Here is a 24,998-nt window from a genome sequence, read left to right as displayed (position 1 = left end):
CAGTGTGATTGGTTCCCCCTGGAATTGTGCAAGATGGAGGCCTGCAGGCAGGGAACACATTGTGCAGACCTATGCCATAGTAAGAGCTTTGGACGTTGTTCCCAGAGCAATGGAGAGCCACAGAAGGGTTTTAGCTCTTGGTGATGGGGCTAATTTCCATGTATAATGCCCCAAAGCAGCACTGTCCAATAGAAATTTCTGTGAAGATGGAAATGTTCTATTTCTGCACTTTCTAATATGGTAGCCACCTGTGTCTGCTGACCACTTGAAATGTGGCCAGAGCGACTGAGGAAGTTGAATTTTGAATTTTTATGAGTTAACATTTGAAAGCCATATGAGCTAGATGTCGCTAGTGGTTCCAGAGGACCCGACTGTATCTGGTATAAACTCCTGTCACTCTGACCCCCAGCAGCAATGAAAGCATCTAGGGCAAGTCTGCCGGAGATGTCACCTCTTGCCAGGAGGCTGGGTGGAGGCCTCAACCTCCCCTTCACAGGGGCCTCTGTTCACACTCAGGCCAAGGGTGCCACTGGGGCTTTGGGTCTGGGAACTGGGACTAATGAAGACGGCCCCCATCTCCGCTGCTCCAGAGACCTCATCTTCTTCCCCAGCACCCGCTGGGGGTGCGGAGCAGGTATTCAGCCTGCAGAATGGATGGCCTTCCCTCCGCCCTTCACAGGTCACTCGAGTTTGTTCCTCCACAGCAGAGGCAAATCTAGGAGGAAACCACTGCGTCCCTGCCCCATCGCGTGGGTGGTGGGCTGTAGTGTGGAGATAGCGCCCCCAGCGGGCATCAGGGGCTGTGCAGTTTGGCTCGTGCTTTGAGGAAGCCAAACTGGGTGGGAGTGGGAGGGGGCTCCGAGGGGCCAGGCCCAGCCTGCTTCTCCCATTTGCAGGACCCAGGCCTCAGTCCCTGGCATCATGAGGGCCTCACACACAAGCCAGCTCGTGTATTCATGTTCCTCCATTTGCTCTGCAAACAGCCACCCCTTGGTCACCCCTTCAGCCTAGAGGTGTATTTTCCCACTGCATGGTCCATCCTTGGGAAGGTGGATCTGGGGAAGAGACCTGTGCAGTCCCTACCTTCGGGCTTGGAGCCATTTGAACAGGGAAGGGTAAGATGGGTCAGAGGAGGAACCATGGGCTTCAATGGACTCATCCCATTGGCCCCATGGGTGCCTCACCCCATGGAAGCTGTGCAGCTGGAGGCTGGCCAGAGATGGGTATCCTAAAGCTTGGAGGCCATGGCAGGGGCTCCTGCTGCTGGCTGGAAGGGGCCTGCAGGTCTGGTGGGTTCGCTCGTTTGATGTCAGTCTCCTGCTACCCAGACTCTGAGCCACACGAGGGCAGAGCCCATGTCTCTTGCTCCTTGGTGTATCCTAGCATCATTCCGCATGCTGGCATACAGTAGGTGCTTAATATGTGTGTACTGACTTAATGAATGAACGCACTGAAGACTCCCTGTGCTCTGGCCCAAGTTTCTGAGCAGGTGGACTTGAGTATATTGATATGATGATGTACTACCAGTATGTGTGTGCTGACCCTCCCTCTTTCCCTTTGCCCTTGGGTCCAGGATGGGAACTAGGGCTTGAATGGGTTGGGGAGGATGGAGAAGGAGGGAGGGTCCCCTTGGAAGAGGGGAGGGAGGGGTCCTAAGCAAGAGGGATTGGAGTCTGTGGCTAGAGTTCACTTTGCCCTCCCATGCCCCAGCTCCCTCCCCACTCCCACCATCCCTGAAAACACACACACAGACACACAGACACACACACACACACACACATTAGACAAAGGTCTCAGGATGGAGGGCAGTTAAAGCCTCTGCTTTAAAGCCTCAAGGCTCAGTAGGGCCAAAGCAGGGACATTTGACACTTACGGGTGCAGGGACCTGCAGTGTTAATAAAAATAATAACAACCTCCATAACAAGTGCTGACATTCAAACCATGTGCCAGACACTGTGCTAAGACCCTGCCACAGCTCACCTCAGTTATTCCACATGATGTCCTGGTGAGGTGGGATTAACATCATCCCCATTTTATAGAATAGAAAACTGAGGCACAGAGAGGGAAGTGTCTTTTTTTATTAATAAATTTATTTTTGTTTATTTATTTATTTTTGGCTGCATTGGGTCTTCGTTGCTCCGCATGGGCTTCCTCTAGTTGCAGTGAGCGGGGGCTACTCTTCATTGCAGTGCACGGGCTTCTCATTGCGGTGGTTTCTCTTGTTGCAGAGCACGAGCTCTAGGTGCACGGGCTTCAGTAGTGGCACACGGGCTCAGTAGCTGTGGCTCGTGGGCTCTAGAGCGCAGGCTCAGTAGTTGTGGCGCATGGGCTTAGTTGCTCCGCGGCATGTGGGATCTTCCCGGACCAGGGCTCGAACCCGTGTCCCCTGCATTGGCAGGCGGATTCTCAACCACTGCGCCACCAGGGAAGCCCCAGAGAGAAGGGTCTTTTTTTTTTTTTTTTTTTTTTTGTGGTATGCGGGCCTCTCACTGTTGTGGCCTCCCCCGTTGCGGAGCACAGGCTCCGGACGCGCAGGCTCAGCGGCCATGGCTCACGGGCCCAGCCGCTCCGCAGCATATGGGATCCTCCCAGACCGGGGCACGAACCCGTATCCCCTGCATCGGCAGGCGGACTCTCAACCACTTGCGCCACCAGGGAGGCCCGAGAGAAGGGTCTTGACTGAGATTGCACAGCCAATAAAAAAACAGCACTTACATTTGAACCCAAGCCATTGGACACCAGAGTGTATGCTTTCAGTGACTAGAATGTTCTCCCTCTGGACAACAAATGTAAATCGCTTAGCTCTGTGCCTGGCGCACAGGAAGTGCTCAATAACCATTAGCTCCTGTCATTATTATGCAGAGTAAGACAGGCAGTGCTCTCCACCTCTTGGAAATCCTGGACAAGAGATCTGTGTTCTGTGCCTCAGTTTCCTCATCTGTGAAATGGGGAGGTTTGGACACTTACCTCTCACCCCTGTTGTAAGAGGTAAACAAGACTGTTTGTGTCAGGACCCGGGGGAGAGCGGGTCTTACCTGGGTCCCCCGCATCCCTGCACACCTGAAGTGTGACAGGACAGTCACTCCTGTCCCCTCTGTTGCAGTGCGCTACTTCCTGAAGAATAAGATCAGCCCTGATTTGTGCAACGAGGATGGACTCACAGCCCTGCACCAGGTAAGGACCCGCTGGGGCCCTGGTTCCCTGCTCTCCACCTGGACAGGTACCCCATCTCCCTGCTTTTTCCTGCCCAGAGCCCTCAGGGAGGAGGGGGAGGGGAGCCGCAGCTACCACATCTGAAGGGCTCTTGTCTGCTTTGGAGACGAGTGTGTCTGTTACAGGCACGCCCACAGAGCCCTGTGCCCACATGCGCGGCACACACACAGCCTCCGCGGACAGGGAGCCTTTGTACGCTGCATCCTCACTGCCTGGCCAAGGGTTTGACAAACAAAGCAAGTCTGTCTGGAGCTTGACAGTTTACGAAGCACATTTGTTCACACCCACCAAGGCATCCATCCACCCCCGTGACAAAAGTGATTGACAGGGGGCTTATGTGACCTTCCTAAGGTCACACAGCCATGAACTCTGGCCAGGAATCATGTGCTATCAAAACACACATCCTTTTTAGGGCAGCGAGATGGGCCCGGGCCCCTTTGGTTAGGGAGGGGCTGCTCTGGCTGTCATTTGTCACCTGGATGCTGCAACAGCCCCCTAACTAGTCCCCAGCGTTCAGGCAGCCCTGCCCCTGCTTCATCCTCCAAGCAGTGGCTGCAGGGATGCTCAGACCCAACATTTGCTGATGCTACTCAAAGTGCTCTGGTGTCTTTCCATAACGCTGGGGGTAAGGAACGCCCCTGTGCCCCTGCTGAGCCCACCATGTTTTCTGGATGCCTGGCCTCCAGCCACTTGACTCTTTCGTCCCTTGTACACACGGTACTGCTCCCCGTCGCACTTCACCCAGCGCTCTGGTGCGTGCACAGCAAGAGCCTGAGAGCTCTGCTGCTATATCCATGTCCTTTCTTCTGAGCATCCCTTTGTCATTTCATCCATTAGCGTGACTATTTAATGCTGGTCTCCCGTTACCCAGACTCTGCGCTGCACAAGAGCAGAGCCCAGGTCTCTTCTCATCGGTGTATCCCAGTCTTGCTTCCCATGCTGGCATACAGTAGGTTCTCAATATGTGTGTGCTGAGTTAACGAGTGAGCACGCTGAGCCTCCCCATGCTCTGGACCAAGTTTTTGATCAGGTGGACTTGAATGCAGCCTGGCGGGTGGGAGGCCAGGCTACTGGAACCCTGGGCTGGGGAGAGCCTCTCCATCTCCCTCTGAGGGCAGGAAGGGTGGGCAGAGACTGGCCATCCCCCTACCCATAAGCCCTGGGGACAAGTCTCCACCCTCAGCCATCAGCCCAGGGGCTCCCCATGTGTCCTCTTGGCTTCTCTTCCTGTCCCGCAGGGCTTCATGCATCTACAAATTCTAGCTGTGTGACCTTGGGCAAGTTCTTTAAGCTCTCTGTGCCTCACTTTCCTCATCTGTAAAAGAGGAATAACAAGTATCCATCTCATTTGGTTGTTGTGAGGGTTAAATAAATACGCATAAAAACCCTATAAGCATCACTTGACACTGGGTAAATATTAGTTATTATTATTATTAAAATGGGTCACATGTTCACTTCTCGGCAAAGCCACTTCACTTATGTGAAGTGTGGTTTGATCTGCCCAGCAATTCTTTGAAATATTATTATCCCCATTTTACAGCTCAGGAAACTGAGTCAGGGCAGCACTGTCCAATAGAACCTTTATGGTGATGGCATGTTCTGTGTAACGACACTGTCCGGTACGGTAGCCTCTAGCCCCACATGGCTAGGGAGCCCTGGAAGTGTTGTTCTGAGAATCAAATGAGGCAATGCATGGCTAGCAAGATGTGTGGCCATAGTAACGCCTCTAAAAGCATTAGCTCTTATTATTGACAGTGTGACATATTATTACTGCTCCTGCTGGGGCTGTTGTTATAGGTGTCATCATTATTGTCACTACTGCTCCAGTACAAAGAAGGAGCACAGTAGGGAGAGCTTTCTGTGGGTTTTCTGCTCTTGGCAACAGGGAGCCTTTCAGAGGTTTGTAAACTGAGAGCAACGTGGCTGGATTAACAAAGAAGCTCTCTCCGGCTGAGGTGTGTGGAAGGAGAGTGACAGGGAGGCAGAGAGAGATGATGAAGCCTCAGCCAAGGCAGTGGGGATGGGGACAGCGATGCAGGAGATGGAATCCACACCTGGTGCTAGATTGGACGTGGGAAGTGACGGGGTGGGAGGAGTCATCCAATGCCAGGTGTCATTGCCCACCTTGGGGAATGCAGGAGAGCAGGCCAGCCCACTCCATCACGTACCAGCCTCCATTTCACTCCCGCATCCAGGTCCCAACCCAGCCCTTGCTCAGGTACAGACTGGCCCAGCCCATGGGCATCCTTCTCACACGACTGCAATTCTGGATGTATAATCCCCCTGCCGCCCACCGCCCCGCCCATCCTCATGTTTTCTGCAGCCCTCAGGGTGGGATCTCTGGCCCTTCTGTCCCCTGATCCCAGGGGCTGGGCTGCTTCTCCTCCTATGAACCGGGCCATCCCAAACCCATCTCCCCGTGACAGCCTGGGGACCCACGCCTTTTCCCCGACGCCTCACTCTGGTGCCTTTGGTGCCCTCTGCCGGCGATGCTTTGTCACTGCATGGTTCTCCCGACTACCTGAGGCTCCACTGGGTCACACATGCCCCTGCTGTCCGGAGAGGTGCCCCCAGAGCCAGCCAACCCCAGATCGGCTGGTGCAGAAAGAGAACCTGGGTCCTTGGCACCATCTGTGCAAATGGCTTCTTCTTTCCCATCTGTCCCTCTGGCACTGGCCCCTGGTTCGGCTGAGAATAGGGGTGGAGGCCATGGTGCCGCCCCATCTCCATCCCCATCCCCATCCCCATCCCCATCCGCACACCCACCTGGGGCTGTGGGCTGCCACAGGTGCCCCCGCTCCTTCTGTTGGCATCCAGTCACCTCTCCACAGGCCTACGGGCACTCCTCTAGGTTGGACCACCATCATCTCTTACATGGGTGATTTCAGCATAATTCCTCACCATGCCTCTTCACCCCTGCAAAGCTTGTGATCGCAATCTCTTCTCCACATGCAGCCAGAGGAGGGATTTTTTAAAAAGCAAGCTTGACTGTTCTTCTCCTCCGAGTATAACTCTGCAACATCTCCCATTGCACTGAGGGGTAAGCGCTTCCCTGGATGGGCAGTGCTGAGCGTTTTGTCCCCTGCTGGCTTCTCCAGAGGTCACCTGGGATGCATCCTGTAGTCTGTAAAGTGGTTTCCTGTCTTCTACTTCCTCTGTCCTCACTTTTCGCTGCTCATGGCCCTGGCTTGACGTCCCTCTGTCCGCTTGGAATCTTTCACCCTCCGTCCCTGGAGTTTGGGAGCTCCAATGGCTGTTGGAGCCCTGCATCTCTCTGGGGGCTGCCTTCTCCTTGGGGCTGCCCCACGTGTGGACAAGCAGAAGCACAGACATGGCTGTCTCCTCTCAGGGAATGTTTTAGGACCCCTTAGAGCTTCACACAGAGCTTGGTTTTGAGGGGCGAGGCTTGGTTACTTGGGACTTCCCCAAGAACTAGCTTCTGGGTCAGAAATTCTTAAGTCAGAGATTCCAAACTGTGATCTAGGAGGTCACTGCTGTCAAGGGGTGTCTCCCCCATCACCCCCATCCCCACCCAACCAACACATGCCCCTGCTTCAGCCCGAGCAGCCCTGCTTGAATTGATTGGTTATCTAAGTTAGAGTTCTCCACACAGTGTTGCTGGAAGGAAGCCCTCTGAAATTAAAAAGAAAAGGTTTTAAAGCCTCATTCCAAATTTCATCCCATTCCACCAACGTTTGCAAAACATCTTATAGACGACTTTATTTTTGGATTGTCTTTATATTTTTGTCTTGTATATTATTAACTTACTCACAAGGAAACAGACTCAGAAAGGTTAAGTGGCTTGCCCAAGACCACACAGCGTGTATGTAATGGAGCTGGATTCAAACTCAGGCAGCTTGGCTCTGCTGTCCTTCTTGTGGCCTCTCGAGGGGGAACTTGGTGTGCCCTCGTCACGACCCAGGGCCCTGCTGGGAGCTGACCCTGCCTGTGTCCACCTTGCAGTGCTGCATTGACAACTTTGAGGAAATTGTCAAGTTGCTCCTTTCCCACGGTGCCAATGTGAACGCCAAGGACAACGAGCTGTGGACGCCCCTGCATGCCGCGGCCACCTGTGGCCATATCAACCTGGTGAAAATCCTCGTTCAGTAGTACGTGCCCCTCTCTCCCCCAAGAACAGCCTTCCCTCTGCCTTTGGTTTTTTCCAAGTTCTATTTTTTTTTTTTTTTTTTTTTTTTTTTTTTACTTTCATCTCCTCTCTCTCTTTTTTTTTCTGTCTCGTTTGGTGCCTGCCACTCTTTCTCTTTCTCACCACATTCCCTTTCCATCCCTGTGTCTTTCTCTCTCGTTTTCTCTCCATCTCTGTCTCTTTCCTCCTTGGTATCACTCTGTCTTTTCCACTGTGTCTCTCTTAATTCTCTCTCTCTTTCCTTTCATTCTCTTTCTTTCTCCCGATATTATTGGGTAAAATACACCTAACATAAAATTTACCATCCTTGGGACTTCCCTGGTGGTGCAGTGGTTAAGAATCCTCCTGCCAATTCAGAGGACACGGGTTCGAGCCCTGGTCCGGGAAGATCCCACGTGCCATGGAGCAACTAAGCCCATGGGCCACAACTACTGAGCCTGTGCACCTACCTGTGCTCCGCAGCAAGAGAAGCCACCGCAGTGAGAAGCCCGCACTCCGCAACGAAGAATAGCCCCTGCTTGCTGCAACTAGAGAAAGCCCATGTGCAGCAACGAAGACCCAATGCAGCCAAAAATAAATAAATAAATTTATTTAAAAAAATTCACCATCCTTGTGTTACAGGCATACATCCCATTTGGCCACAGTGTATAATCCTTCCAATAGGCTGCTGAATTTGGTTTGCTGGTTTTTGTTTTTTGGGGTTTTTTTGCCTGTGTTAGGTCTTCACTGCTGCGCACAGGCTTTCTCTAGTTGTGGTGAGCGGGGGCTACCCTTCGTTGCGGTGCGCGGACTTCTCATTGCAGTGGCTTCTCTTGTTGCGGAGCACGGGCTCTAGGCGTGCGGGCTTCAGTAATTGCAGGACACGGGCTCAGTAGTTGTGGCACGCGGGCTCAGTAGTTGTGGCTAGCAGGCTTAGTTGCTCCGAGGCATGTAGGATCTTCCTGGACCAGGGAACGAACCTGTGTCCCCTACATTGGCAGGCAGGTTCTTAACCACTGCACCACCTGGGAAGTCCCTGCTAGTATTTTCTTGAGGACTTTTGCATCAGTGTTCATAAGGGAGATCAGTCTGTAGTTTTCTTGTGGTGTCTTCATCTGTCTTTGTATCAGGGTATCATTTTCTTTTTTCAATCTCTTTTTCTCTGTCTGTCCCCATGAGTCTGAATTCATCTCCTCCATGGTTATGTGTCGTTGCCATTTTTGTTTTTCTTGCTGTAAAATAAAAAGCAAGCATACTTCCTTGGCTCTGCCCGCCCCCACCCCGCCAAATCACGTCCACCTGCATTTCTTTGGGGCAGAATGGGCTTTGGGGGACACCACGTAACAATGCCTTTCCCAGGAATAAGGCCATTTCCCTCTATAGAGCTCTGACAGTCTCCTCCCATGCTGAAATTCCTTCTAGTCTGCTTAGTTTCTATAAACACACAGAAAAGGCACCATTCAATTTCAAGTGTATTTAATTGAATTCATCTAATGATTGGAGGGCAGTCAAGCTGGGCCAAGCCCTGTGCTGGGCACTGAGCACTCAGGGATGCTAAAGTCCTGAGGAACCACACAGGAAATCAGCTGATTTAAGTACCAGAGCCAAGACGGAGAGAGACCCATGGGTTGGGGTCCCAGGAGAGCATCTGAGTGCAAGGATTCAGGAATAGTGGCCGAGTGCAGGTGACCTTTGGCAGAGGTCTCAGCAGAGCAGCCAGGGCCCATCAGGTGGCTACTGGAGGGATAGAGATGCAGCCCTGGCTCAGAGAGGTGGATTAGCTTACCCAAGGGCACACAGGAGCTCAGAGAGGTCACAGTGGAGGGCTGTTAGGCCAAAGGACTGGCAGGTGGCCCATGCCCACACCTCCGATGAGAACCTGGGTGTGGTTAAGTCTACAGGAGCATCAGGTGGCCACAGTCCAATCTGGGATGGTGCGAGAGGAGAAGGGAGTGGTGCCAGCCTGGTACAGTGCGTCCCCAGCACCGATGTGTACCGGAATCATGGGTTTAAAATACGTAATCCTCAACCCCACCCACCCCACCCCCGAGAGACTCTGTTTCAGGAGGTCCAGAGTGGAGCCCAGGAAGCTGCATTTTATTTCAGTGGTGCCCGGGTTATGCTGCCGCAGGGCATCCCAGAGCCATGCACGTAGGAGCCAGTGGCCCAAAAGACAGATTCTGCCATGGAGCCTCAAGGCTCTGTCCTGTCCCTATCCTGGCCAGCCTTTTGGGCAGGGACTTAGCGGAGGAGGTAGGGGATAGCTGAGGGTACTTCTGCACTTGCTCCAAGACTGAAATAGGACAAGGAGAAGTGAAAAGAGCTGGCCCATGAAAGGGCCAGGTTTGAGTCTTGGCCCTCCCACGTCCTGGCTGTGTGACCTCAGACAAGTGACTGAACCTGTCTGAGTCTTTGTTTCCCTTGCATGAGATGGGGCCAATAATACTGAACCAAGAAGACTATTATGAGGATTATATCCAATGATGAGTGTAAAGGGCTTAGATCAAGCCTGGCTCTAAGCAGATGCCTGGGAAGCAGTGTTGCTGCCATTAATGTTATATTTTCTTATTTGACATCTGTGCCCCAGTGCCTGCCTGCTGGTTCAACAGAGCGGGAAGCTGGGGGAAGTCTGCTGGCACAGCCCTTCTGGGATTTTGGTCCCTTCCCACCTGGGGCCCCTGAGATCCTAGAGATGCTATCCTTGCTGGGCTGCACCGTGGTCGGGTTGTGGATGTTGGGGTGCATAGTGGGGTGGGAGTGAGAGGCTGGGTGGTAGAGGCAGCCAGACCAACCCTCTGCGCACATAGCTGGCCCTCACCCTGGCCCTCTCTCTGCAGTGGGGCCGACTTGCTTGCCGTCAACTCCGATGGGAACATGCCCTATGACCTCTGCGAGGATGAGCCCACCCTGGATGTCATCGAGACGTGCATGGCGTACCAGGGTAAGGGCAGGGCCGCCTGCGGTGAAGTGGGGCTGCGGCTCTCTCACATCAATGCAGGTGAACAAGCTACCTAGCAATGTGCCCACCGCCTGCTCAGTGCTCAGGAACTGGGATGGGGCCCCACAATGGTGGTTACCCATGTGATGGGCAAGATGCGGACACAGGACAACCCTGGAAGACGTGCTGTGCACAAGGGGGGCGTTGCTCTCATCTGTGTCACCCACACACACGGGTGGCCTCAGCTGGCCGGGTCTCTTCGTCAGCTGTGACAATTTCAATTCAATAAACATTCACAATAAAGACATATTCCCATTTGGGAAAAATAATACAAAGTCAAGAACATTCGCGGCTGCCTGCTCTGTGCCAGGCACCACGCGGGCTGCCAGGGACCTTGGATAAACAAGTTGTGGGCTGTTCTCAGCTTACAAATGAGCTTCAGAGAGGAAATGAATGCAGCAATCAGAGAGATCTGCCCACACTCGCCACCCCAGTGCATACCCCTGAAGGACCTCCTCTTTAGAAATAAATCTCAAATCCAGACCCTGGACTGTAGTCCAAGGTCCTGCCCAGGCTCTGTGCTTGTGTTTCTTCCCAGATGGCTGTGGGAACTGCCCTTTTGGCCTGCCCATTCCCTGGCCCTGGCACTTTCCTTGTTCACCTGCAGAACTTCCTAACAATTTTTGTGCCAATCTGGTGAGTCTATGGACCCTTCTCACAATATTTTTAAATGCAGTTATCAAAGCCATAGGATTATAAAGGAAACCACTTCTATTAAAGTAGAGCTCCCCAAATATTTTTAAATGTGTGAAATAGAAACGTTATTGATTCGTGAAACAATAAGATAACATGATATGAAAATACCTACAGTTTCTGTTGGTGACAAAGTCACAGGCACTGCCAATTCTACTGTGAATTTGGCGTACGTTCTAATGGAAGGAAATGCTACATTTCATTGAAACGTTAATGAAAATAAACAGGTCATTCTTTTTCTCTTTCAAGTTTATAGACCTCCCCTGAATTCTATCCAAGAATGCTTGATCTCATGGACCTTTTTTTCAGGGCAAATCCCTCTCTCCTTAAAGACCATTAGCAGCTGCTAGTAACGCTTAAATTTTTAGCCAGAGATTCAGGCTTGAAAATGTGTTTCTGTGTCCCTCAACCTCGATTTCTTCAGCTCTCCATTCAAAAGCTGTATGTTCAGTAATTCAGTCATTGCCGTAATAAAGATTCATTGAGCATCGTGCCTGGTGCTGCAAACACAGCTGTAGACGAAATAGAAGAAATTAACAGAGACCTGGTCAAACAGAGTGGTCAGGGGAGGCCAGCTGAGGAGGTGGTCCAGGCTGGACCTGAAGGATGAGATGGAGCCAGGTATTTGAGCAGTTGGAGGCAGGTAGGTGGATGGTAGGAACAGAAGGACTGTGTGTGTACCACTAATCGATATCACTACAATGCCGACTGGGTACCAGGCAGGGATGGACCTTGTTTGTGGCCCAACACGTGGTGTTTGTATTCACTGGGCCTGGGAGAAATGACCTCTGGGCATATCTATCTACCCCCTTGACTGGCAGACCCTCGGGGACAGGAGCCATGCCTCCCCAGTCTTCCTCCCCTCCCCTCCCCCTTGGGTTCTCTGCCTGGGAATGCTGACTCAATCCCCCCTTCCCCACTGCAGGCATCACCCAAGAGAAAATCAATGAGAAGCGGGCAGCTCCTGAGCAGCAGATGATTTCGGACATTCACTGTATGATTGCAGCCGGCCAGGACCTTGACTGGATAGATGCCCAGGGTGCCACACTGGTGAGGAGAGGGGCCAGGCTGGATTGGGCTGGGGGGTCAGGACCAGAACCCAGATCAGCTAGAACTGAACTGGGCCAGTGCCGGTGGAGGCCAAGCCTATACAGTTGGGGCCTGTCCATGGCTTTGGACCTCCCCCACCTCTTGGGGCCAGGGGTGCCCCTGGAATTTGGGAAGTTAGTAGAGCGGGGCTCAGTGGCTTTGAGAAGCTGGGGCTGGGAGTCGGGAGCCCTGGGTGGGAGGCTTGGCTCTGCCATTCGCCTCTTCTGTCTCTAAGTTTCTCCTTTACCTCAAGCTCCAGGTGTCCATCCTGAGTTCATTATTTCCGCCTCCTCCTGTGATGTGTCCTGCCTAAGGACTGGTGCCCTGTTCATCTGCTCACCCAGGCCATCTTGCTTTGCACTGTTCCTTCCCCTGCCTTAGTGTCCCCTCTCCCACCCCAGTGCTTTGCCTCGCTGGCTGTCCCTGATGTTGCTACAACAGCCTCTCCTCTGAGTTCCCTGACTTCAGAGCCCAGACACCCCCAGGCACCGAATCATCACTGGTTCACCCATCCCTCCATCGGTTCGCCCACCCATCGACGTCCTGTATGCCGCATGCGGGACTAGGCCCTGGAGATGGAGAACAATGGAACCTTCTCTCTCTCTCTAATCTGCCTCGTTAGCTCCACTCACCCTTTCAGCTCAAGTGTCAGTGACTTGGGAAACCTTCTTGATCTTTCTTCATAGGCTCTCATAGCATGATACAGCTCGGTATTGCGGAAGGTCTGCTTCTGCAGCCTCTAAACTGAAAATTGGAGCATGGCCTTGGAAGCCCACCCCACCACTCCCAACCTTGCCCATGGCTGGGCCCTGCCCTAGGCTTGTGGTCTGTGTGACCGTGAGAACTCAGGGGTTTCAGAATCTTCAGCTCACCAGGTAGAGCTCAGCAGTACCAGGTTCCCTCCCCGTCCCTCAGGCCTGACCTGGTGGCCCAGGTGTGACAACTGGGCTTCTCCTACCTGTTCCTGAGCCCTACCCTCTGCCTCATGCCCTTTTCTTTTTTTTTTTAATTAAAGTTTTTTTTAATTTAAAATTTATTTATTTACTTTATAGTTAATTTACAATATTATATTAGTTTTGGGTGTATAACATAGTGTTTCAATATTTTTATAGATTATACTCCATTTAAAGTTCTGACAAAGCAATAGCCAATATTCCCTGTATTGTACAATACATCTTTGTTGCTTATTTATTTTATACATAATAGTTTATATCTCTCAATCCTCTACCCCATCTTGCCCCTCCCCTGTCCCTCTCTATACTGGTGAGTCTGTTTCTGTTTTGTTATATACATTCATTTGTTTATTTTTTAGATTCCACATATAAGTGATAACATATTTGTCTTTCTCTGTCTGACTTATGTCACTTAAGCATAATACCCTCTAGGTCCATCCACATTGCTGCAAATGGCAGAATTTCATTCTTTTTTATGGCTGAGTAATATTCCATTGTCTATATATACCACACCTTCTTTATTCATTCATCTTTGATGGACACCTAGTTTGCTTCCATATCTTGGCAATTGTAAATAATGCTGCTATGAACACTGGGGTGCATGTATCTTTTCAAATTAGCGTTTTCATTTTCTTTGGATATATACCCAGCAGTGGAATTGCTGTATCCTATGGTAGTTCTATTTTTAGGTTTATGTACCTCATGCCCTTTTCTATGAACAAGGTCCCTGCTCAGATCACCTGCTCAGCCCAGAACTCAAGGATAGATTCATGTAGTTGGATTGAGCACTGCTGCATGAATGCTGTATGAAACCATGGCCAGGCTGTATCAGGGAGTTGCCCACCGTAGCTGGAGCTCCTCTGGGTCTGTGGCTCAGCCCTCTAGACACAGGGGTCTACTCCGCTTGGGCTAGCCTCATAGTGGCTCACCCACATGAGCCGGGCACATACTAGGTCTCAGGTCTTCCCAGTAAAGTGGGGAGATGAATAGTATCTTCCTTAAGCATTGTTGGGAGGACTAAATGAGATTCTGCATGTAGGTGCTCAGCACAGAGTCTGTAAACGCTCAATAGATGCTAATGATTAACACATTATTATTACTAACATTATTACTCTACTGTATATAAAATAGATAAACAACAAGGACCTACTGTATAGCACAGGGAACTATATTCAATATCTTGTAATAACCTATAATGGAGAAGAATCTGAAAAAGAATATATATATTTATGCATGTATGTATAATTGAATGACTTTGTTGTACACCTGAAGCATTGTAAATCAACTGTACTTTAATAAAACAAAAAAACACCAATATTGCTCTCCCAGTCATACCTTTTTATTCCCAGCCATGTATGTGACCCCACAGCTTGTAATGTCTGGCTGTCCAGCTGTGTGTCATTCTCAACCACTGGCAAGCAGCAGATATTTATAAATCAGATAAGGATACCAACTTTCACGTGTGCCTGTACCAGATCACACCCTGAGTCTTTTCTACAAATTAAAAAATAAAGGAAAACCTCCATTTGCCAGAACCTTACAGCAACCTGACCCCAGGATGATGCAGCATCTGGCCATCAGGGCTCTGTTGTGAAGGCCGTGCTTTCCCCATCCCACTGGCTGAGGCTCTGTTGCCCCTGACCTTGGCCCCCCCGAGAGCCCTCTGATTTCCTCCCTGCCTGGCTTCTGCTGGCCTCCTTGGGCTCTCACCTGTCTCCCACCTTGGCTGGGCATTTGGTTTCTCTTTGCCTCGTCTCCTTCTCGCTCCTCCATCCATTCCCACAGTGCATCTTGTCATCACTCATGGCTCTCTCAGGATGTTCATCACTTACTGAGGGTTCGTCACGTGCTAAGCACTTTATGTATTTTCTGGGAGATTGGGCAAGTGGACAACTGAGGTCTGCAAGGTGGTATCCATCACCAGAGGCCTTAAATGGTGCCAGGTAAGAGAGAGGGGGCCTCAACATGAGCTTTCCCTTATTGGATGTATTGGGTATCTGTTGCTGCATAACATACTAACACAACATGTAGCATCTCAAAACAACAATAAATATTTATTATCTCACATCGTTTCTGTAAGTCAGGGAATTGGGAGCAGCTTAGCTGGGTGGCCCTAGCATGGAGTCTCTCGTGAGGTTACAGTCAAGATGTCAGCCAGGGCTGCAGTCATCTGAAGGCTTGACTGGGGCTGGAGGACTCACTTCCAAAGTGGCGCACTCACACGGCTGCAAGTTAACACTGGCTGTCAGCAGGAGGCCTCAGTTTCTCATCTCTTAGGCTGTCTCCTTAGGGCTGCTTAAGGGTCCTCACAACATGATGGCTGCCTCCTTCTAGAGTGACTGATGCAAGAGAGCCTAAGCTGGAAGCAGCAATGACTTTTATAACCTCAGAAATCACACACCACCACTTCACCACATCCTATTTGTTAGAAGTGAGTCACTTGTTCTGGCCCACATTCAAGGAGGGAGGCATTAAGCTTCATTTTTTTTTTTAATTAAAAAAATTTTGTTTTTGGCTGCACCGCGTGGCTTGTGGGATCTTAGTTCCCCGACCAGGGATTGAACCCAGGCCCTTGGCAGTGAAAGCACGGAGTCCTAACCACTGGACCACAGGGAATTCTCTAAGCTTCATCTTTTAAAGAGAGATGTGTCAAAGAACTTGTAGACATACTTTAAAACCACCCTATTGGACCTCTGAGACCCCTTCTAAAGGGCTCAATGAAGAGTAGGGACTCAGTAAATGCTGTTGCCTTAACTATAGGGCTTGAAGATGGGAGAAAGGCTCGCCTGTCTGCCTTACCTTCTAGTTCCATGTTGCAGACTTGTTAATGCTCTGTAGCGTGGCTGGTATTTCCACCTCATTCTATTCCATTCTGCTGGTCCCAAGTATGATCTGGGACTTGGGTCAGGGAACGGGCTCTCCTGCCTCCAAATGAGGGACCAGCCCCATGGGGAATGCTCACGTCTTTCCTCTCCTTCAGCTGCACATAGCTGGAGCCAATGGATACCTGCGGGCAGCCGAGCTCCTCCTGGACCACGGGGTGCGCGTGGATGTGAAGGACTGGGATGGCTGGGAACCCCTGCACGCGGCTGCCTTCTGGGGACAGGTAGTTGTCACCCACAGGGCTGTGAAGGAGGCCAGCACAGGGTCAACCTGCTGTCCTTTGGGCTGGAAGTTGGTTCAAAAGAACACAAGACCCACTTAGGGTGTTGGCTACGGCTAGTATGTGGGATAAGAAAAGACCTAGGGAGTTTGCAAAAACGATTGGCGAGTTGTGTCCTAGCAAGACGACAATCCAATTTGCTGGAAAATTCCCCACATTTCTGCCTTGAATAGTTTCTCCATTTGTTTCCCAGATAGAAATCTCTGTGGCTTTCACCATTCCTCTTTAAACACCTGACAGCTCTGGAGTTATAGCTGACTCCTTCTTCTGTCCCTTGGTATGGCCCAGACATGCTGGAGGAGGTGTCAAGCCAATTGCATTTGCCGGGATTCCTGGCTTTAGGGGGCAGAGCCTTCCCTGGGAGTCAACTTTGCCCCGCCATTCTTTGGATCACATCCTAAGAAGCTTTGAACACTCTCTCCACCTCCTAGGCTTTCTGAGCCCTGGGCAGGGGGGAACCTCGGCTTCTTCCTGTGTTTCAGATGCAGATGGCAGAGCTATTGGTGTCCCATGGGGCCAGTCTCAGTGCTAGGACGTCCATGGATGAGATGCCAATAGGTAAGTTCAGGACAACACGTGGTATATACATAAGCATTCATCGATTTTTTGATGAATAGAGGATAAAAGGTTAAATATATGGTTGGATAGATGGTGGGTTGGTGTGTGGATGGATAGTTGGATGAATGAATAAATTAATGGGTGGTAGATTGATGGATGGATGGATAAGTGGATGAATGTATGTATGAATGAATAAGAGGATGGGTGGGTAGAGGATGAGTCTATGGATGGGTGACTGGTTCAGCGAATAGGCAGACGGCTGAATTAAAGGATGAGGTGGATTGAGTGAGTAGGGATGTATGATTTCAGCATCTTTTCATAAGTTCTTGCTTGGGCTACATGGGGGGTACCTGCTTGATTCTCTTGATACTTTTTGTGGGGAATTAATGTCTCCTCTTGGAAGCTATCAAAGGTGTCTGAATCCTTCAGTCATAACTGAGAATTGGGACTGTACATGGGACGTGGGTTTCCTCTTACACTCCTCTAAGGATTGAGTCGTAGCCCAGGAAATAAGGCTGGCACTGTTTTCTCCCCTCCTCCCATGTCCCAAAAGATGCTGGGAGTTTTCAGTGGGTTGGCGTGGCAGCTCCTCTGGTCTGGAGGGCCCTCAGGGGCCACAGCCCCCTGCACTATCCCCCACCATGGGCTCCTTTGCCCCTTCAGACCTGTGTGAAGAGGAGGAGTTCAAGGTACTGCTGTTGGAGCTAAAACACAAGCACGACGTGATCATGAAGTCGCAGTTGAGGCACAAGTCATCCTTGAGCAGGAGGACGTCCAGTGCGGGCAGCCGCGGGTGAGTCAGGGGCAGGGCAGCCAGGGTGCCCGAGGATGCTCCCACCCATGGTGCCTGGATGCAGCCTCTCAGCATACCCCCTCCCCAACTCCCCTTAGGAAGGTGGTGCGTCGAGCCAGCCTGTCGGACAGAACCAACCTGTACAGGAAGGAGTACGAGGGAGAGGCCATACTATGGCAGCAGAGGAGCGCAGCTGAGGATCAGCGGACCTCCACCTACAATGGGGACATCAGGGAGACCAGGACAGACCAAGAGAATAAGGACCCGGTGAGTGCCTGCCTCCTGCCCGGCCCCCTTCTTGGTCACTGCCGTGGGAGGGGGACAGGGCCCCAGCCTGTTGTTGCTTCTTCATCTCAGAGCCTTCAGAGGGAGGTCAGCTGGCCAGTGCCCTTAAACCAGCTGGATCCTGTCTGATGTGAGCAGCTACTGTGGTTAATGGGGCAAGCGTAGGGTGTGTTCTTGTCGGAGCTGGGAGACTTGCACACAGTAGGGACTCATAATTGCCAGGGAGTGAGTGATCACCATGTGCCTACTTGGGCTCCAGCAGAAGAGAGATTTAGTTCTGGGCTTCCCAGAAGAAAGATTTAGTAGGGCAGCCACCCTGGGAGAGAGGGCACTACAACTTCTTCGGGGGAAATATAACAAGATGTTGAGAATTGTGTTGAGGCATCAGGTTGGAAGAAAATTTTTGAAAAATAGTAAGGGGCTGGCAGGACGTCTAAGAAGCCGGCTCCAGGAGGAGCCAATGGTCTGGGCATTAAACCGCTTTCCTAAGAGGATGCTGTATTAGTTTCTGAGAGCTGCTGTAACGAACTACTGCCAACTTGGTGGCTTGAAGCAACAGAAATGTATTCTCTCCCAGTTCTGGAGGCCAAGTCTAAAAATCAAGGTGTCAACAGGGTTGGCTCCTTCTGGGGTCTCAGAAGGGAAATCTGTTCCATGCCTCTCTCCTAGCTTTTGACGGCTCAGACATTCCTTGGCTTTTTGCTAGCAGGCCTCCAGTCACTGCCTCTGTCTTCACATGGCCTTCCTTGTATATGTGTGTGTATCTCTCTTTTCTCTTAGAAAGATACCAGTCTTTGGATTAGGGCCCACCCTCATCCAGTATGACCTCATCTTTTTTTTTTTTTTTCCTAACATCTTTATTGGAGTATAATTGCTTTACAATGTTGTGTTAGTTTCTGCTGTATAACAAAGTGAATCCGCTATACGTATACATATACCCCCATATCCCCTCCCTCTTGCGTCTTCCTCCCACCCTATCCCACCCCTCTAGGTCTCATCCAATGTGACCTCATCTTAATTGAACTGATTACACCTGCAAAGACCCTACTTCCAAATAAGGTTACACGCAGAGATGTGGGGTGGGTATGAGTTTTGGGGGGACACTATTCGATTCAGTACCGATACACTCAGGTCCATGCATGGCTGCAGCCTTGCTGAGAGGAGTGAGCAGGTTTGGGACCAGAGCAGAATTGCTGGGGACAAGAAGGAAGAGGCTGACCATACCAGTAGGGGTCTGCCTTTGTGGTTCTCCCATTACACGATGAGCAGCTGAAAACATTTCTAGCAAGTGTTGCTTTGGAGAGATGCAAAATGTCTCAGTGGGGCCCTGCTTCCCTGCCTGAAAGGTCACATGAGGGCTTGTCTTGCCAGCTGGAGAGAAGGCACCTATTCGAGAAAATCCCCATCAAAGCACTGGCTGGGATGGAGCCCGCACACGTGGAGCTTTTGTCTTCCTTCTTCCCTAAGCTTGGGGGTTGGGAGAGAAAAGAGTTGTAGATCAAAATCGAATCACATTTCAAATGCCTCCCAGCTAGGCTTTAATTATTTTTTCTTTGTGATTGATGTGTAACTTGTGTAAGATACACAAATCTTAAATGAATTTTTCAATAAACTTACAAACACATACCTTCCGATGAAAGTATAGAGCATTTTTGTCATCCCAGAAGGCTCCCATGTTCCCTTTTCCAAGGACTTCTCCCACCCCAAAGGTAGCCACTATTTAACTTGGAGCACTAAAGATTAGTTTTGCACCTGCATCTGCATATGAATGGACCCAGGCAGTCTATGGTCCTTTGTGTTTGGTTTCTTTGTGTCTCCGAGATTCCTCCACGTGGTGGCATTCAGCAGCAGTTCATTCTTTTTCATTGCTCCGTAAATTCTATTATTTACATATTCTACAATTTATGTGTCCATTCGTCCGTTGGTGGACATTTGGGTTGTTTCCAGCTTGGGCTATTTTGAATAAAGCTGCTCCAAACATCCTTGTATGTGTCTTTAGGTGGACACAAGCACTGTTCTCTGTAGGGTATTTACCAAGGAATGCGGTATGAGTCACGGGGTAGGCGATATGTACCTTTCAAAGATCCGGCCAAGCAGTTTTCCAAAGCAGTTGTACCTGTCTGCTCTCCCTTCAGCAGTGAATGCGCCTTTCTTGCCCGCTGTTGGTATAGTTAGTTCTTTTCGTGTGAGCCATCCTGGTGGGGTTACTGTGTAGCTCAAAGTTTTAATTTGTTTTTCCCTGATGGTGGATGATGTTGAACATTTTCTTGTGCTTATTGGCCAACTGGTTATCTCTTTGTGCTTCATCTGTTCTTTAGCCCTTTTTTATTGGGTTGTTTATCTTTTCCTTATTGATTCATAGAAGAGACTGAGATTCTTAAAGAAAGCCTCAGGGAATCAACCACCGCTCCTCCACGCCTGCTCCTTTCCGTGTGTTTATTCAGATCTCACAGACCCCAGGATTCTCTCAGAAGTGCTCATTGATGTAGAGTTTCATGAACCATTAGCCCTGTAGGGAATAGGGTGGGGGGATAGGGATGCTGGAGACCAGCCTGAGTTAGGCCTGAGTTTGTTGTTGTTGTTAATTTCTGGAGATTCCTCATCAAGGCTCCAGTTTGTTTGGAGTTGAGTGAAGGCAATCAGATGGGCCACTTGGCCTCAGGGACTGGGGTTTCAGACCAGGGAGGAGAAGACAGGGTACAGAGATGGCATAGCCAGAAGCAGGCAGTCCTGTCCCAGGGAAACTGTCAGGGCCCAGGGTCCCTGTCCCAGCCCCAGAGGGAACCAGGAGATCACAGGATACAGCTACAAAGCTCAAAGCTCCTTCCTTTTTTGTTCCTACTACCTTTCAAGGTCTTAGGTGCTGTCAAGGACGTGATAGTCTATAAGGTAGGGATTCTCAAAGTGTGGTCCCTGGACCGGCAGTGTCAGTATCACCTGGGAACTTGTTAGAAATGCAGATTCTCAGTCCCCGCCCCAGATGTACCAAATCATAATCCCTGGGGCTGGGGCCCAGCACTCTGTGTTTCAACCAGCCCTCCAGAGGATTATGATGCATGCGCGAATTTGAGAACCACTGATCTAAGGGAGTATTTGCTCAGCCTGACTCCCAAGTCAGGTTTCTGCCAAGGCTTTGTGCTGTTAACCCCCAGGGCTGGCTTGGGTACATAGTTTTGGCAGAGCTGATTCACTGATAGCAGGCACAGCAGTAGTAAGACAACCCCGTCTCTTCAACCAGTGGTTCACACTCTTAACAAGAAAATCACCTTGGGGTGGTGTTTTGTTTCTGTTTTTAAAAAACCTGATGTCCAGGCTGCAGTCCCAATGGATTAAATCAGAATCTCCAGGCTTGGGACTCAGGCATTGTATGTATTAATTAATTAATTAATTAATCTTTGGCTGGATTGGGTCTTCATTGTTGCGCGCGGGCTTTCTCTAGTTGCGGCGAGCAGGGGCTACTCTTGGCTGCAGTATGCGGGCTTCTCGTTGCGGTGGCTTCACTTGTTGTGGAGCACGGGCGCATGGGCTTCAGTAGTTGTGGCGCGCGGGCTCAGTAGTTGTGGCTCGCGGGCTCTAGAGCGCAGGCTCAGTAGTTGTGGTGCACGGGCTTAGTTGCTCCGTGACATGTGGGATCTTCCTGGACCAGAGATTGAACGCTTGTCACCTGCATTGGCAGGTGGATTCTTAACCACTGCACCACCAGGGAAGTCCCTATTTATCTATTTAATGAATAGACTTTATGTATTTATTTACTTTTTGACTAGTTTTAGGTTTACAGAAAAATAAGTGGGGGGACTTCCCTGGCGGTCCAATGGTTAAGACTCCACACTTCCACTGCAGGGGTATGGGTTTGATCCCTGGTCGGGTAACTAAGATCCCACGTGCTGCGATACAGCCAAAAAAAAAAAAAAAAAGAAAGAAAAATAAGTGGGAAGTACAGACAGTTCCAATATACCCTTGTTATCATGCCCCCCTGTTTCCACTATTATTAACCTCTTGCTTTAGTGTAGTTTACACGTATCATTGATGAGCCAGTATTGATACATTATATTAACTAAAGTTCATAGTTTCCATTAGGGTTCACTTTTCTGGTTGTACGTTCTATGGATTTTAACAAACATATAATGTCATGTGTCCATTATTAAAGTGTCATACAGAATAGTTCCATTGCCCTAAAAATCCCTGATGCTCTCTATTCATCCCTTCCCAACCCCAGGCAATCACTGATCTTTTTACCGTCTCCAAAGTTTTGCCTTTTCCAAAATCATGCAGTATGTTGATTGAATCACACAGTATGTTGCTTTTCAGTTTGGCATTGTATAAGTGTTTAAAATCTCCCAGATGATTCCAATATGCACTCAAGGCTGAGAACGAGTGTCTTCCATCCCTGCTACTCAAATTATTCGCAGGAACTTGTTAGAAATGCTGAAATTTGGGTCCCAACCCAGACCTAGTGAATCAGAATATACATTTTAACAAGAGCCCCAGGTGACTCATATGCACATGAAAGTATGAGAAGCACTGATTTAGACCATCAAGAATCTGCATCCTCCCATCCCATATGTCATCAGTTTGCCTGCACAGTTCAGAAGAAGCCACTGAACAAACAGAAGAAACACACACACATAAATGGAAACTTTCTATGGGAAGCATCCCTCTCCTTACCATATTTTAATCTAATTATATATTTCTTGGAAATCTTTCCAAGAAATCAGATTCTTGGAATCACAAGTCAGCACATAGAGACTTTCTTCATTTTTTCCTACCAGCTCCAGAACAGCCTAATACAAGTACTTGCCATAATTTCCCACCTGCCTAATGATGGTTTACATGCTCCCCTGAGGGAATCTATCTGTGAAACAAAGTCCTAGAAATGGGCATGCTTGTGCAAAGTATATATTTTTCTTAAAAAACAAATTTTTTTTTTTTTTTTTTTTTTGGTGGATGGTGTGGCATTGTCCTCCAAAGAAGTTGTGGCAGTTGACACTCCTGTCTACTTCCCACACCCTTGCAAGCACTGAATAATAACAAACTTTAAAAATATTTGTCGGGAATTCTCTGGCAGTCCAGTGGTTAGGACTCTGCGCTTTCACTGCCGAAGGCCCGGGTTTGATCCCTGGTCAGGGAACTGAGATTCCACAAGCCACTCAGTACGCTTCCCTGCCAACCAAAAAAAAAATTTGTTGGGATTTCCATGGTGGTCCAGTGGTTAAGAATCCACCTTCCAACGTAGGAGACAGAGGTTCGATCCCTGGTCAGGATCCGGGCAACTAAGCCCGCACGCCACAACTACTGAGCCCACAACCAAGACCCGACGCAGCCAAAAAATAAATAATAAATAAATAGATAAATATTTTTTCAAAATTTGTCAATGTGATGGGTAAAAATGATATTTTGTTGTTTAAATTTTTATGTCATTAACTATTTGTGAGATTGAATGTTTTTCCTATATTTATATGCTATATAGATCTACATTTTGCTGTGATCTGCATATTAATGTCCTTTGCCTGTTTTTTCTGTTGGGTAGTTGGGCTTTTTCAAATGGACTTTTTTTTTTTTTTTTTTTTTGCGGTACGCGGGCCTCTCACTGTTGTGGCCTCTCTCGTTGCGGAGCACAGGCTCCGGACGCGCAGGCCCAGCGGCCATGGCTCACGGGCCCAGCCGCTCCGCGGCATATGGGATCCTCCCAGACCGGGGCACGAACCCGTATCCCCTGCATCGGCAGGCGGACTCTCAACCACTGCGCCACCAGGGAGGCCCTCAAATGGACTTTTAAGAGCTCTTTATACATTTGGAAATTAGTCCCTTTTCTGTCTTATAGGTTGTAAATATATTTCTAGTTTTTCATGTGTCTTTTGACTTTGTGATTTTTGCTATGCTTTATCTTTTTGTCACTGTCAGATGAATCTACCTTTTAGTCATAGCTTCTAGGCTGCAGCTACTTTTAAAGCTCTTATTACCCAGGGATTTCTAGGTATAAAGGATCTCTGGGTAAGAGCCTCTTCCATTTGTGGTGGAGATATACTGGGGGCTAAGAGGAAGAAGTACAAGTGACCAAAAACCCAACTGAAATCGACTTTTACACAAAAAAGAGATGCATTGGCTTCTGTAACTGGGAAGTCTGGGGCCAAGTGGATCCAGGGGCTCAAAACATGTCATCAGGATGCAGTCTCTCTCTCTGTCTCTGTTTCTCTCTCAGTCTTCCTTAGGTGCCGGCTTCACAGCCAACTAGACCCTTTGAAACGGTATCTCCCCAGTACATCAATCTTACCAGCGTAGTTCCTACAGAAATCGATCTGCTCTTTCCCAGCTTTTCTAGCACAAGTCCCAGGATTGAGTTTCACTGAACCAATTTCAGTCAGGAACCCACCCCTGAATCAATTCCTGTAGGGAGTTTATTGATTGGCCAGGCCTGGGGTCATGGTCTTTCGCCGGGAGCAAAGGTGGCAAAACCCATAGATTGGTGAGTTCCCCAAAGGAAAATAGAAGTCTTATTACCCAGGTAGGGAAAACGGATGAGGACAGGCCCAAACAATCATGCTTTCAGCAGAGGCACAAGTGGGGTATGGGTTCAGATCTTCCAGCCAGCTGGTAACGTTGTCCTTCTCACTCTCAAGAACCCCAGGCTAGAGAAGCCCGTGCTGCTCTCCGAGTTTCCTACCAAGATCCCACGAAGTGAAATGGACATGCCTGTTGAGAACGGCCTCCGGGCTCCGGTCAGCACCTACCAGTATGCGCTGTCCAACGGGGATGTCTGGAATGTGCATGAGGTGCCGGACTACAACATGGCCTATGGCAACCCTGGCATGGCCGATGCCACCCCGCCCTGGAGTGGCTACAAGGAACAGAGCCCCCAGACGCTTCTGGAGCTGAAGCGGCAGCGGGCTGCAGCCAAGCTGCTCAGCCACCCCTTCCTGAGCACCCATCTGGGTAGCGGCATGGCCAGGACGGGTGAGGGCAGCAGCGAAGGCAAGGCCCCCTTGATCGGAGGCAGAACTTCCCCGTACAGCAGCAATGGGACCTCGGTGTATTACACGGTCACCAGTGGAGACCCCCCACTCTTGAAGTTCAAGGCCCCCATGGAGGAAATGGAGGAGAAGGTCCATGGCTGCTGCCGCATCTCCTAG

The 24,998-nt window shown here is 49.8% G+C and overlaps 1 protein-coding gene across 2 annotated transcripts in view; it reads left to right on the top strand.

Annotated features, from left to right (window-relative positions):
• The window catches only part of PPP1R16B (protein phosphatase 1 regulatory subunit 16B), a 72,697-nt gene extending 47,699 nt beyond the window's left edge, over nt 1–24,998 (top strand). Inside the window, exons 2-10 of one of the 2 annotated variants that reach the window (XM_060078412.1) lie at nt 3,104–3,174; nt 7,177–7,322; nt 10,177–10,280; nt 11,956–12,080; nt 16,053–16,178; nt 16,718–16,793; nt 17,457–17,586; nt 17,685–17,853; nt 24,489–24,998. In XM_060078412.1, coding sequence (XP_059934395.1) covers nt 3,104–3,174; nt 7,177–7,322; nt 10,177–10,280; nt 11,956–12,080; nt 16,053–16,178; nt 16,718–16,793; nt 17,457–17,586; nt 17,685–17,853; nt 24,489–24,998 — 1,457 coding nt within the window. The remainder of the gene's footprint in view (nt 1–3,103; nt 3,175–7,176; nt 7,323–10,176; nt 10,281–11,955; nt 12,081–16,052; nt 16,179–16,717; nt 16,794–17,456; nt 17,587–17,684; nt 17,854–24,488) is intronic. The other variant, XM_060078413.1, reaches the window with a different exon arrangement.

This window comes from Mesoplodon densirostris, chromosome 16 (genome assembly GCF_025265405.1).
Source record: "Mesoplodon densirostris isolate mMesDen1 chromosome 16, mMesDen1 primary haplotype, whole genome shotgun sequence".
NCBI lineage: Eukaryota > Metazoa > Chordata > Mammalia > Artiodactyla > Ziphiidae > Mesoplodon > Mesoplodon densirostris.
The sequence above is the reverse complement of the archived record's forward strand: the minus strand, read 5'-3'. Positions and strand labels throughout refer to the sequence as shown.